At 42.3% G+C, this 13705-nt stretch overlaps 2 protein-coding genes across 3 annotated transcripts in view; both read left to right on the top strand.

Annotated features, from left to right (window-relative positions):
* The window catches only part of SEPTIN5 (septin 5), a 27380-nt gene extending 27151 nt beyond the window's left edge, over positions 1-229 (top strand). For both annotated transcript variants that reach the window (XM_070762845.1, XM_070762846.1), the window contains exon 11: positions 1-229. This exon is cut by the window's left edge and continues 942 nt beyond it. The gene's annotated coding sequence lies outside the window, so the exon portion shown is untranslated.
* Positions 230-9581: 9352 nt separating this feature from the next.
* On the top strand, positions 9582-13500 carry GP1BB (glycoprotein Ib platelet subunit beta). Its single transcript, XM_070762165.1, has 2 exons — positions 9582-9668; positions 11708-13500. The coding sequence occupies exon 2, from the start codon at positions 11716-11718 to the stop codon at positions 12319-12321; it is 606 nt and encodes a 201-aa protein (XP_070618266.1). The 5' UTR covers positions 9582-9668; positions 11708-11715; the 3' UTR covers positions 12322-13500.
* Positions 13501-13705: the final 205 nt, after the last annotated feature.

Here is a 13705-nt window from a genome sequence, read left to right as displayed (position 1 = left end):
GGAAAGAAATCGCCCAAAATTGGCGAAATCTCATCCTCATGTGAGATTTTGCTTTCATGTTCAGAAGCTGCATCGATGGGTAGCAGCCGGTATGCACAATCCCCGCCTGGTCCGTGTTCTGTCGGGCTCTCCAGTAGAATCCTCCCAAAAATTCACAGGTACAAATTTCAGACACACACACGTTTGAAAATTCAAAACAATGTTCTTTATAATTAAAAGTCACTTAAACCAAGCCCTCTTTTTGTATAGCAAAGAGCACTCATCTCCAAACAAACTGGTAATTTATACAAGTCCCTTATCAGTCCTGTGATACTTAGCTTGCAGCTGTGAGGTAATTCACAGTCCTTCTTCTTTCACAAAGTGAAACACACTTTGCTCTGGTTTAGTTTCAAAGCAGGGAAAAATCAGCAAGCAAAATGTCAAAGTCAGTAAAGCAGTCATGAAACACAACGATCAGATAATCCTCCACAATGGCCAAACCCACAGGCTGCTATTTATAGCAGCCTCACTAATGACCACAGCCCCACCCAACCACAGGTGGCCTCATTTTCTTTGATAATAATCTCTCAGTTGTTGTTGCCTATGCATCACTCTCCGCATGCGTGGCTGTATCATTAACTCTTGTTCTGAATCCAAGGAGGAGCTAGATAATTGATCTCCTTCTAAGCTGTCTGCCCCACTCTCCTCCTCCCTGTCACTCATGTCTTCTTGGTCAGAGGAGCCTTCATCATCAGATTCCACTGGGGGCAAAACAGGCCTGCAGCATGTGGATGTCTCCCCCACATCCACAGTCCTTGGGGCAGGAGCTGGGCTAGAGCTAACCACAACAGTCAGAATGCAAAATTTTGGGAGTATTATTATTATTATTATTATTATTATTATTATTATTATTATTTATTAGATTTGTATGCCGCCCCTCTCCGGAGACTCGGAGCGGCTTACAACAACAATACATAGTACAAATCTAATGGTTAAAAAACAGTTTAAAACTCTTATTATGAAAAACAGTCATGCATCCCAAACAAACCATACATAAAATGATACGGCCCGGGGGAATCAATTCCCCCATGCCTGACGGCAGAGGTGGATTTTTACAAGTTTGCAAAAGGCAAGGAGTTTGAGGGCAGTTCTGATCTCTGGGGGGAGTTGGTTCCAGAGGGCTGGGGCCGCCACAGAGAAGGCTCTTCCCCTGGGCCCCGCCAGACATTGTTTCGTCGACAGGACCCAGAGAAGGCCAACTCTGTGGGACCTAACTGGTCGCTGGGATTCGTGCGGCAGAAGGCAGTCCTGGAGATATTCTGGTTCGATGCCATGAAGGGCTTTCTAAGTCATAACCAACACTTTGAATTGTGACCGGAAACTAATTGGCAACCAATGCAGACTTTGGTGTGTTGGTGTGACATGGGCGTATCTGGGAAAGCCCATGATTGCTCTCGCAGCTGCATTCTGCACGATCTGTAGTTTCCGAACACTCTTCAAAGGTAGCCCCATGTAGAGAGTATTTTTTCCCTAGTTGGCTGATTTTTTTTTTCAATTGACCAAGCTTTGCATCTGTGCCTTGAGATTCTGCCCTGTCTTTGCCTGCAAATCTATATTTCCCTTCTTGCCAAACACAAGGCAAAAACAGGATCCACTGATAAAAACAATCTGCATTGATTCTTAAGTGGCTTGGGTGACAATCTGCAGATTGTCCAAATTTTCACTGAGCAGGAACAAAACTTGAACCAAAAGTTGTTTTGGGGGCTCCCTTGGAGCTTGTGACATATAAATACTCCCTGTAGGAGAAGCTTGGTTCGTTGGTGCATTGTGGGTTTTGTAGTCTTCACCACTAATAATTTTAGGAAGAAGCCTAAATTAAATTAAAAGAAAGGGAAAACCAGAACGAGTATGTTCCTCATCAATCCAGCAAGTAAAAAGTTTACGTTAATTCATAGCATCTCAAATACAACCTGAACTTTTCTCCACTTAAATTCATCTCTTAAGAAATAAACAGGAAAGAAACCCAGGTGGGGGAAGGAAAAAAGAAAGACAGAAAAACAATAACTGGCCCATCACCCTAAATATATTACTTTAATTAATTAAAGCAATTAATTCATAGCTTGCCAGCATCTCCAAATAGAACCTAATCTCCCCCTCTCCGTAGTTCATCTCTTGAAGATTAAAAAAAAACCCAACAGGATAAAGTTACTAAGCTTCATCACATGTTCCTTGTCAGCAAAATAATAAAAATTAAATTAAAATAAAATGCACCCAGGGAAACCCAGTTTAAATTCTTTTTTTCCCACGGCTGTGTAAAAGTTGCAAATTAGGGTGCGTTAATATCCCTACATCAGGGGCGGGCTCTGGATCCCTTTGCTGCTGGTCTGTTCAGAGTCGCGTCTGTACGCACGAAGCAATTTTTTTAAAAAATAGCTTCTGCGCATGTGCAGAAGCAAAAATTAGCTTCCGCCCATGAGCAGAAGCAAAATCCAAGATGGCGGAGATGTCAACAGAACCGCTCTGTGACGTCATCGCTGAGTGAACTAACTAGGAACCCAACTTTGCCTCTTCATCCCTGGACTTCCTACCCGAAATGCTAGGAACTTTGCCTCCTTCCTCCTATTTTTCCGCTGTTTTCTCCTTGCCAACCTGGTGCTGCAAAGACTTTTCTTGGTTTTCTGTGTTTCTCTGCAGTGTGTGTTTGTGTGTGTGTGTGTATGTGTGTTGTATTTTTTTAAAAGCAAGAGGAAATGATAACACTTTGGCCTGTTGAAGCGAGATAAAGATCCCCTCTACAGCAATGCGTATATAAAGAGCTGGATGCTTTTAAAAAAAAGTATTTTTGTGCCCTGTTGACAAAAGATACACTTATTCTTTCCTGTGCCGACAAACTACTCTAAAATAAGAAAGTAAGGCACATTCACTCCCTCGTTTCTTCACCAAACTGTGTTACATTCAGCATTTTATAATCTTTGCGCCCCCCAATCCAAGTGGATGATGTTATCTGGAGACTAAACGGCAAGAAAATTTAGGGGTGGTGGTGGAGAAAGCCCCCAAACCGAAATATAATTCGATGTTGGTCAACCCAAAATGCCATTAATAACATGACTTTGCTGTTCCTCGTCCTTTCCTCCCCCTTCCCTTCTTTCCTTCCTTCTTTCCTTCTATCCATCCTTCCTTCCATCCTTCCCTCCCTCCTTCTTCCTTCCTTCCATCCATCCATCCTTCCTTCCATCCTTCCTTTCATCCTTCCTTTCTTCCCTCCTTCCTTCCTTCCTTCTATCAATCCTTCCATCCATCCTTCCCTCCCTCCCTCCTTCCTTCTTTCCTTCCTTCCATCCATCCATCCTTCCTTCCCTCCCTCCTTCCTTCTTTCCTTCCTTTCATCCTTCCTTTCTTCCATCTATCCATCCTTCCTTCCATCCATCCCTCCTTCCTTCTGTCCTTCCTTCTATCCATCCATCCTTCCATCCATCCTTCCTTCTTTCCTTCTATCCATCCTTCCATCCTTCCTTCCCTCCCTCCCTCCTTCTTTCCTTCCTTCTATCCTTCTATTCCCAATTTTTTTGCAAGCCTTCTGAGCTGCTTCAAAATTTTACATTTTTTCTCCCTTCGGCATGAAAGAAAGCAACTTGCTTCTCTGCCCCCCCCCATCCCACTCCTGTCTCCTCCAGTTGGCAGCTGTCAATCTTGAGTTTAAAAAAACCCACTCGGTTGCAAATTTAACCTGAATGGCATTCTCTTTGTCATTGGCTTGAATTTGGTTAGAAAAAGCGAGCTGGGAGAATTCAGGGAGCTAATGTCTACACTTCTCCAAGATGCCAAAGTTAAAGGAACACTGGTTGAAATTGTATAAAAACAGCATTTGTGTGTGTGTGTTTGTGTGTCTGTGGGTGTGTGAGTCCCTAGGTACGTCACACCTTCAAGGGGAATGTATGAAGGCCAACTTATGTGCTAATGTGCTGATTTGCACCCAGGATTGGTGATCAGCTCTCTGTGGTCCCCCATCCACGCTGGTTATCCCTGGCCTTACTTCGCATGCCTTTTATTTATTGATTTTTTTCCCCTAGGAAGTCTCTTTGTGGGGAATATTCTTCGTGGCGTGGGTTTTTTCTGCTCCCCCCTACTCCTCACTCCATGGGGCCCCTGCCTTGCCCCTCCTGGTTCCGAATTCCAATTCTGCCTTTCTGTTGCTCTGGCATTGCGTTTGGCTTTCCTTGGTGCATCGTTCCGATATTTTTTTTTGTAAATATTCGGTGGGATATTTCGTCGTCGTGAAACGCGAGACCTTTTAAATATATCCGTTTTATTAAAAATTGAGGATAACGATTGAATATTAATATAATGTTTGCTACTACCTGAACTGATCGAAAGAAGTAAAGAGAAAAAAAAAATAAGCAGAAACAAGCTGTGTGTCTCTATCATCGATCGCATCCAAATAACTGATTTTTTTTTCTTGTTTTAAATGTTGCCTTTGAAATGCAGTTGTGAGAAAAAAATCCAGCAAAACAGAAGGAGAAAAGAGAGGTGGAGATCATGGTCTATTCCTATTGGTGCCCCATCCTTTTAGGGGAGAACTAACTTAAGAACTGGTTTTTGAGGATTTCTTTTGATCTTTCCCCCAACTAACTTCAGATTGTGTCCCCTTATTCTAGTGTTTTTAATAGGAAAGTGAACATAAGAACAAGGGGACACAATCTGAAGCTAGTTGGGGGAAAGATCAAAAGCAACATGAGGAAATATTATTTGACTGAAAGAGTAGTAGATCCTTGGAACAAACTTCCAGCAGACGTGGTTGGTAAATCCACAGTAACTGAATTTAAACATGCCTGGGATAAACATATATCCATCCTAAGATAAAATACAAGAAATAGTATAAGGGCAGACTAGATGGATCATGAGGTCTTTTTCTGCCGTCAGTCTTCTATGTTTCTATGTTTCTGGTAGTTTAGGGTCTTTTTAAAAAAAGAAGGCAAAATGCAGTTGTGAGAAATAAGCCAGCAACGCAGAAAGAATAAAGAGGGCCGGGGGATCATTTTCTATTCCTGTTGGTGCCCCATCCTTTTAGGGAATAGAACTGTCATTCGTTCAAAACCTTTCAGAATGAGGAGCTTGGGGTTTCCAGGCAGTCCCTGACTTATGACCGGTTCCTGAGTGACCATTCAAACTTCTGACGGCGGGGAGGAATTTACAACCTGGATTTGAAGTTCTGAGAGTTGCTCCCCCCCTGCAGTCATGCGACCACATTTTACAACAGTTGCTTTTACTTCTGGTTTTCTGCACTATATTGGAGCAATGGTTTTGCTTTAATTTGATTTGATTTAATCTAATCTAATTTACCCAATCCCATGCAACTCAGACATTTACCGGTACTTTATGATCATTACATTTGCTTAATTCCAAATAAATTTTTTTATTTTTCTCCAACATAGAATTAAAAAAAAACAATACATAAGTACAAACACTAATGACCACTCGAAAAAAGGTTGTAAAGTTTAATTTATGGTTCTCTTGGTTCTGAGACGTTCACATTCCACCAATAGCAATAGCGCTTAAGGCTTCTATACCGCTTCACGGTGATTCACGGCCCTCTCTAAGCAGTTTTTACAGAGTCAACTACTCGCCCCCAACAATCTGGGTCTTCATTTTACTGATCTCGGAAGGATGGAAAGTTGAATCAACCTTGAACTGATCAGGATTGAACTGCTGGCAGTGGGCAGAGTCAGCCTGCAATATCACATTCCAACCACTGCATCATGGAAAGAAGGGAAGAGAAGGGAAAGGGAGGGAGGGAGGAAAGAAGGAAGGAAAGAAGGAAGGAAGGAAGGAATAGCAGTAACCTTTAGACTTATATACTGCTTTACAGTGCTTCATAGCCCTTTCCAAGCAGTTTTACAGAGTCAACCTCTCACCCCCAACAATCTGGGTCCTCATTTTACTGACCTTGGAAAGATGGAAGGCTGAGTCAACCTTGAGCCGGTCAGGATCAAACTGCTGGCAGCAGACAGAGTCAGCTTGCAATATCATGTTCCAACCACTGCACCATGGAAAGAAAGGAAGGAGGAAAGGGAAAGAAGGGAAGGAGGAGGAAAGGAAAGAAAAGGCAATAGCAATGGAAATAGCACCTATACCCCGCTTCACAGTGCTTTTACCCCTCTCTAAGCGGTTTACAGAGTCAGCCTGTTGGCCCCAACAATGATTCTTGAGTCTTCATTTTACCAACCTTGGAAGGCAGAGTCAATTCGGATGAATGGATGGAAGAAAGGAAGGAAGGAGGGAGGGAAGGAAGGATAGATGGATGGATGGAAGAAAGGAAGGAAGGAAGGAAGGAAGAATGGATGGATGGATGGATGGAAGAAAGGAAGGAGGGAAGGATGGATGGATGGAAGGAAGGATAGATAGAAGGATGGATGGATGGATGGAAGAAAGGAAGGAAGGATGGAAGGAAGGAGGGAGGGAGGAAATGATGGATGGATGGAAGGAAGGAAGGATGGATAGATAGAAGGAAAAAGGAAGGAAGGAAGGAAAGGAAAGAAAAGGAAGAATAGTGATAGCAATCACCCTTAGGCTTATATACTGCTTCACATTGCTTGCCAGCCCTCTCTAAGCGGTTTACAGAATCAGCCTCTTTCCCCCAACAATCTGGGTCCTTAATATTACCGACCTTGGAAGGATGACGGAAGGCTGAGTCAGCCCTGAGCCGGTGAGAATCGAACTCCTGGAGTGAGCAGTGAATTAATCTACAGTACTGAATTCCAGCTACCATGCCACCACAACTCTTGCAGTTGCCAATTATCATTTTCATGGCATATTTTATTTTTTGCTCTTCCTTCAAGGCAGTTTCTAATCCGGGCCTGTGGGCTCCTTGGGTGTCTAACGGGAAGTATGTAGCTGTTGTGGCCAAAACGTTTCCCCCTCACCCCTAATCGGGCGACAACACATTGTGAAGTTGTCCTTTTTTAGGCTTGGCTCCAATCGGCAAGAAAATTTAGGGTGGGTGGGTGGAGAAAGCCCCCAAACTCAAACATAATTCGATGTCTGTCAACCCAAAATGCTATTAATAACATGACTCTCCTGTTCCTCGTTTTCTTTCTCCCAGTCCTTTAAACGTTAAAATTCCCAATTTTTTTGCAAGCCTTCTGAGCTGCTCCAAAATTTTACATTTTTTCTCCCTTCGGCACGAAAGAAAGCAACTTGCTTCTCTGCTTCCCCCATCCCACTCCTGTCTCCTGCAGTTGGCAGCTGTCAATCTTGGGTTAAAGGACCCCCACTCGGTTGCAAATTTAACCTGAGTGGCATTCTCTTTGTCACTGGCTTGAATTTGGTTAGAAAAAGTGAGCTGGGAGAATTCAGGGAGCTGAGGTCCATATTTCTCCAAGATGTCAAGGTTAAAGGAACACTGGTTGAAACCCAAATTGTATAAAAACAGCATTTGTGTGTGTGTGTGTGTGTTTGTGTGTCTGTGGGTGTGCGAGTCCCTAGGTATGTCACACCTTCAAGGGGAATGTATGAAGGCCAACTTATGTGCTAATGTGCTGATTTGCACCCAGGATTGGTGATCATCTCTCTGTGGTCCCCCATCCATGCTGGTTATCCTGGTCTTACTTCGCATACCTTTATTTATTGATTAATTACTGGTGGCAACACATTGTGAAGTTGTCCTTTTTGGGGCTTGGCTTTAATCCTGAATCTTACTCCTCATCGAATACTTTCACCACTATCCATGCTGCCTGGTTTTTGCAACTTTCATTGAAACTATTCCTAACTCAAACATTTATTAATGATTGCTCAAAATCAGATATTGAATTTTTCACTCTTCTGCCCAGTCTACCTGGTACTTTCTAACCCACCCATCTTTGAGTTTTTGGTTATCTGCAAGATAAAATCATAAAACCATGTTACCATATGAAGTATCATTTTACACTGACCTTATGAGCTATCCAGATTCGTTTATTAGCGTTTGCCCATTGTACTAAACCGCAATTTAAAGAGAGTCGGGCCATCACCAAATTGGACTGTCATCACACACCGTAAACATGGTTTGCAAGCTACAATAGCTGAATATAGCTGGGCCTGATGGCTTGGTAAACCAGGTTGGAGAGTCTGCAAGCAAAGACAACTACTTTGTGGGAATCCCTGGTCACAGAATTAAACCCTAGATTTCTTAAAATTTCCACCTGAGATACAATATTGGCAGCAGTGTTCCCTCTAATTTTTTGGGGGGGTGGGCGGAAAAGTATAGTGTCTGAGCGGCAGTCCCTTTGGGACTGGGCGGCACAAAAATAATAAACAAACAAACAAACAAACAAACAAACAAATAAATAAAAAACCCACCCTGTTTTGCCTCAGAGAATTTCAAAATAAAATACTGTACATACTGTGTGTCTATAACAGTGAGCTCATAATAGGGCAACTCTATCAATATCAAAATGCCACTTAAATAGTTGAGCTAGTTTCAAAGTAGATTTTGATTTTCTTTCTCTCTTCCTTACTCCCATTCTTTTTCTTTCTCTTTTTCTTCCTCTCTTTTTTCTATCTGTTTCTCTCTCTTCCTCTCTTCCTCTCTCTCTCCTTCCCTCTCACTCTTTCCCTCTTGGCTTCTGGGCAGGTTTGGAAAACTCTGAGTTGATGATGATTTTTAAGTGAGCGATTGCTCACTGCTCAGCTTAGAGGGAACTATGATTGGCAGTATCATATTAGTAAGCCAATGAGAACAATAGAGCTACAACCACACTTCCCTAACCCTAACCCATTAAACCTGGTTAGTTTGAATCCAGTTAGCTGGGTTGGGGGATGCCTCTCCCTATGCAACTCATCAGGTTGCATCTATGGCATAGTTCCCTCTAAGCTGAGCAGTGAGCAATCGCTCACTTAAAAATCATCATCAACTCAGAGTTTTCCAAACCTGCCCAGAAGCCGAGAGGGAAAGAGTGAGAGGGAAGGAGAGAGAGAGGAAGAGAGGAAGAGAGAGAAACAGATAGAAAAAAGAGAGGAAGGAAAAGAGAAAAAAAAGAATGGGAGTAAGGAAGAGAGAAAGAAAATCAAAATCTACTTTGAAACTAGTTCAACTATTTAAGTGGCATTTTGATATTGATAGAGTTGCCCTATTATGAGCTCACTGTTATAGACACACAGTACAGTATTTTATTTTGAAATTCTCTGAGGCAAAACAGGGTGGGTTTTTTGTTTGTTTGTTTGTTTGTTTGTTTGTTTATTTATTTATTTATTATTTTTGTGTCGCCCAGTCCCGAAGGGACTGCCGCTCAGACACTATACTTTTCCGCCCCCCCCCCCAAAAAAATTAGAGGGAACACTGATCTATGGGTCAATATCCTGCATGCACTTAAAAAGTTGGCTAATTCAATCATGAAGTGAATAAACCAAGATGTTACATAATTCCTGGGGTCCATCAATAGGCTTTGTTAGAACTCCAACATTGATTGCATTGAAGACTTTTTGAAATGGGATGTTCAGAGATGTCGGCTTGGGGGAGAGGAGGAGGCAGGGGGCGGGAGAAAGGGTCCCATCAGAGGGCAACTTTTCAGGGATTTCCAGAGAATGACTAAGGAGAAAATGTGTTATCTGTCTGGAACACGCATAGAGGTTATCAGTCCTACTTCTGCTGCTGTTGGCTCTACCAGCCAATTGTCCTTCAAGTCTCATTTCAGAGAGACGCTACATGCAGAGCGGTAAGTTTCCAACAGCTTTTCTTTCACTTATAGAGCAATTCTGGTCACCGGGTGAAATGGATGGCTCGCCTGGACCATTTGAGGTGATCTTCAGCCTGTTAGATAGACAAATATTACCTCAGGGACCGCCTTCTGCCACACGAATCCCAGCGACCAGTCAGGTCCCACAGAGTGGGTCTTCTCCGGGTCCCGTCAACTAAACAATGCCGCTTGGCGGGACCCAGGGGAAGAGCCTTCTCTGTGGCGGCCCCGGCCCTCTGGAACCAATTCCCCCCAGAGATTAGAATTGCCCCCACCCTCCTTGCCTTTTGTAAGCTACTTAAAACCCACCTCTGCCTCGAGGCATGGGGGAATTAAGATTCCTTTTCCCCCTAGGCCTTTACAATTTTTATGCATGGTATGTCTGTATGTATGTTTGGTTTTTTATATTAAGGGGTTTTTAATTCGTTTTTAGTATTGGATTACTATTGTACACTTTTTTATGATTGCTGTTAGCTGCCCCGAGTCTCCGGAGAGAGGCGGCATATAAATCCAATAAATAAATAATAAATAAATAAATATCTTTTTTAATATAATAATTTTTATTGAATTTTTTTAAAATGTAACACAGACAGAACTAACAACATTTAACATATATAGGAGCTACCATTGCTCCTCTTATTATAAAAGTCTTCCTAATACAAAAATAAAAAGCTAATTCTATTTTAGATCAATACAGAAAAGTAAGCTTATCGATGAAATACAGTATCTGTTTGTATACAATACCAATATGCAAAGAAAAATAAACCTACAATTTCAAACATTTTCTATTATATATAATTATAATAGACAAATATCTTTCCAACGGCGTGTCTCTTTCATTAAGGAGATGCCCAATATGTATGTGTTGCATCTTTCCACATAAAGCTTTGATTGAGCCGTTAATGTACATCACTCAAATAGGATATAGAATAACAAGTAAAAAAAAAATGATGAGACTCTAGAAAAAGTGCAGAGAAGAGCGGCAAAGAAGATTAGCGGATAAGAGGCTAAAACCTATGAAGAACAGTTGCAAGAACTGGGCATGGCTAGTTTAATGAAAAGAAGGACCAGGGGAGACAGGATAGCAGTGTTCCTATATCTCAGGGGTTGCTACAAAGAAGAGGGAGTCAACCTATTCTCCAAAGCACCTGAGGACAGGACACAAAGCAATGAGTGGAAATTAAACAAGGAGAGAAGCAACTTAGAACTAAGGAGAAATTTCCTGACAGTTAGAACAATTAATCAGTGGAACAGCTTGCCTCCAGAAACTGTGAATGCCCCAACACTGGAAGTTTTTAAGATGTTGGATAACCATTTGTCTGAAAAGTGGAGGGTTTCCTGCCTAAGCAGGGGGTTGGACTAGAAGACCTCCAAGGTCCCTTCCAACTCTGTTGTTGTTGTTGTTGTTGTTGTTCTTGTTGTTATTATTGTTATTATCATTATTATTATTATGTCAGTACAACACAGCAAACAAGATCACTATACTGGATTTCGTATTTCATCACCAGTCGGGCGCTTCCCAAGCTGCTTATTATTATTATTATTATTATTATTATTATTATCATCATCATCATCATCATCATCATCATCATCATCATCATAATTATCATTATATTATTATTATTATTATTATTATTATTATTATTATTGGTTGGAAGGGACCTTGGAGGTCTTCTAGTTGGCCAGGCGCTAAGATCTAATTGCCCCAACCTGCTAACATAAGTCTTAAGGCTCTTATGGAAGGCGAGGATTGTGGGGGCAGTGTGAATCTCCAGGGAGAGCTGATTCCAGAGAGCTGGGGACCCCACAGAGAAGGCTCCTTCCCTAGGCCCGGCTATGCGACATTGTCTAGTTGACGGGACCTGGAGAAGACCAACTCTGTGGGACCTAACCGGTTGCTGGGCCTCATACAGCAGAAGGCGGTCCCACAAGTAGTCTGGCCCGATGTAGGGCTTTATAGGTCATTGCCAACACTTTGAATTGAAACTACATTGAATTGATTTCTGTACGTCTTTCAGGGTAGAAGATGAGTCTCGTGGGCTTCCTCTTCCTCTTGATCTTCCTCCCTCTTGTCGCCCCGGACTGCCCCCCCACTTGCCGTTGCACCGCCAACGTCGTCGACTGCATGTCAACCGATCTCACGGACGACACGATCCCGCTCTCCTTCTCGCCCTCAACGCACAAGCTTTACCTCAACAACAACTATTTGACCTTCATCCCTAAAGGTCTCTTCGACAACCTGCCCAACCTCCAGGCCGTTTACCTGCGGGGGAATCCCTGGGAATGTACCTGCAACATTCTCTACCTCCGCTCCTGGCTACAGTGGCAGCAGAACCGGACCCTGTATCGCAACGTGGTGTGTTCGACCCCTGCCCATCTTCAAGGCCGGATTATCACCTACCTGTCCGAGGATGAGATCATCTCCACCTGCCAATCCTGGTATTGCGGTGTGGCTCTCGTGGCCCAAATCTGCCTCTTCATCTTCATCCTGGTCCAAGCTATCTTGTTGCTCCTGGTGGTCTTCTACATCTCCAGGTTTCGGCGGATCGCCAAGGAAGCCAGGAGGACAATGGCGGAGTTTTACGAGAATACGAATCCGTGGGAAAGCACTCGTAAAAACAGTATTGACTGATGTCCGTGGAGAATCTATTTTTTAATTTTTTAAAAAAATCATTTTTATTGATCATTTTTTTGAGTTAAAAACACATGTGGAAATTTATACGTTCTCCTTCTTTACAACATGTTCGTGTTGCTAAGACATGTCAGGTTTTGCAATTTTACCCTCTTCTATTTCTATTTCTATATATTCCTATTATATACGAGGGTCGCCCAGAAAGTAATGCACCACTTTTTTTTCTTCAGCAATTATTTCTTGAACACAATGAAACTTACACACCAGAAAGAATGATGTTTCTTTTACACTCCCTATTTTTTCCATGTACAGTGTTCCCTCGATTTCCGTGGGGGATGCGTTCCGAGACCGCCCGCGAAAGTCGAATTTCCGTGAAGTAGAGATGCGGAAGTAAATACACCATTTTTGGTTATGGACAGTATCACAAGCCTTCCCTTAACACTTTAAACCCCTAAATTACCATTTCCCATTCCCTTAACAACCATTTACTCACCATTATTACTGGTACTCACCATTGAATAAGACACTTAGTGATCCTGATATTTACAAACATAATTATTTATTAACAATAATTATTATTTTTTGTTTATTTATTTGCAAAAATTATTAGTTTGGCGATGACATATGATGTCATTGGGTGGGGAAAACCGTGGTATAGGAAAAAAACCGCAAAGTATTTTTTTAATTAATATTTTTTGAAAAACCGTGGTATAGGCTGTTCGCGAAGTTCGAACCCGTGAAAATCGAGGGAACGCTGTAATCTCTGTCCTGTTCTGTGTCCTTCCTCCAGTGAGACACAAGGGCGTGTATGCCCTGTCGGTACCACTCCTTGTTCTGGTCACAAAGCCATTTCTGTCTTCTAATGGCCTCACCATCTGTGCCCAGCGACTAACCGTACTTCTGTCGACTGCAGATTCTCCATCAACTGTACACAAACGTTTGTGAATGTTCCCAACAGTTTCTTTCTCCGCAGTGAGAAATTCAATGACGACGCGGTGCTTGTAACCTACATCGCTTACAGACACTATTTCGAAACACTGCTGCAGCTATGCTATTGAGATCCAGCCATATATGGTATGCATGGGTCTTATTTTAATTGTGTTTAAACTGTTTTTATAGGTTTGTTATTTTTGGTTGTGAGTTGCTCAGCATAAAAATTTGAATAAACAGACAAACAAATCTAATTCTATTTCTATACGGAGATACATGAAGATTCAACCGGGTCGTGTGTGTCCCAAAGATGCTTTTGAAAAGACAACTGGAATTCCTTAGGTGTTTTCTTCCCCGTCTTGCGAAGACTTTTTGCTTCTCACCCTAGAAGCTTCATCAGTTCCAGGAAGCGGCTGCTTCAACTGGAGAAGCTTCTTGGATGAGAAGTAAAACA

This window comes from Erythrolamprus reginae, chromosome 10 (genome assembly GCF_031021105.1).
Source record: "Erythrolamprus reginae isolate rEryReg1 chromosome 10, rEryReg1.hap1, whole genome shotgun sequence".
NCBI classification, from domain to species: Eukaryota; Metazoa; Chordata; class Lepidosauria; order Squamata; family Dipsadidae; genus Erythrolamprus; species Erythrolamprus reginae.
Note: the sequence above shows the minus strand (reverse complement) of the source record. Positions and strands in the feature narration are given on the sequence as shown.

Excerpts from the sequence above, each read along its gene's own strand:
- GP1BB (XM_070762165.1), top strand. The coding sequence starts at position 11,716 with ATGAGTCTCGTGGGCTTCCTCTTCCTCTTGATCTTCCTCCCTCTTGTC.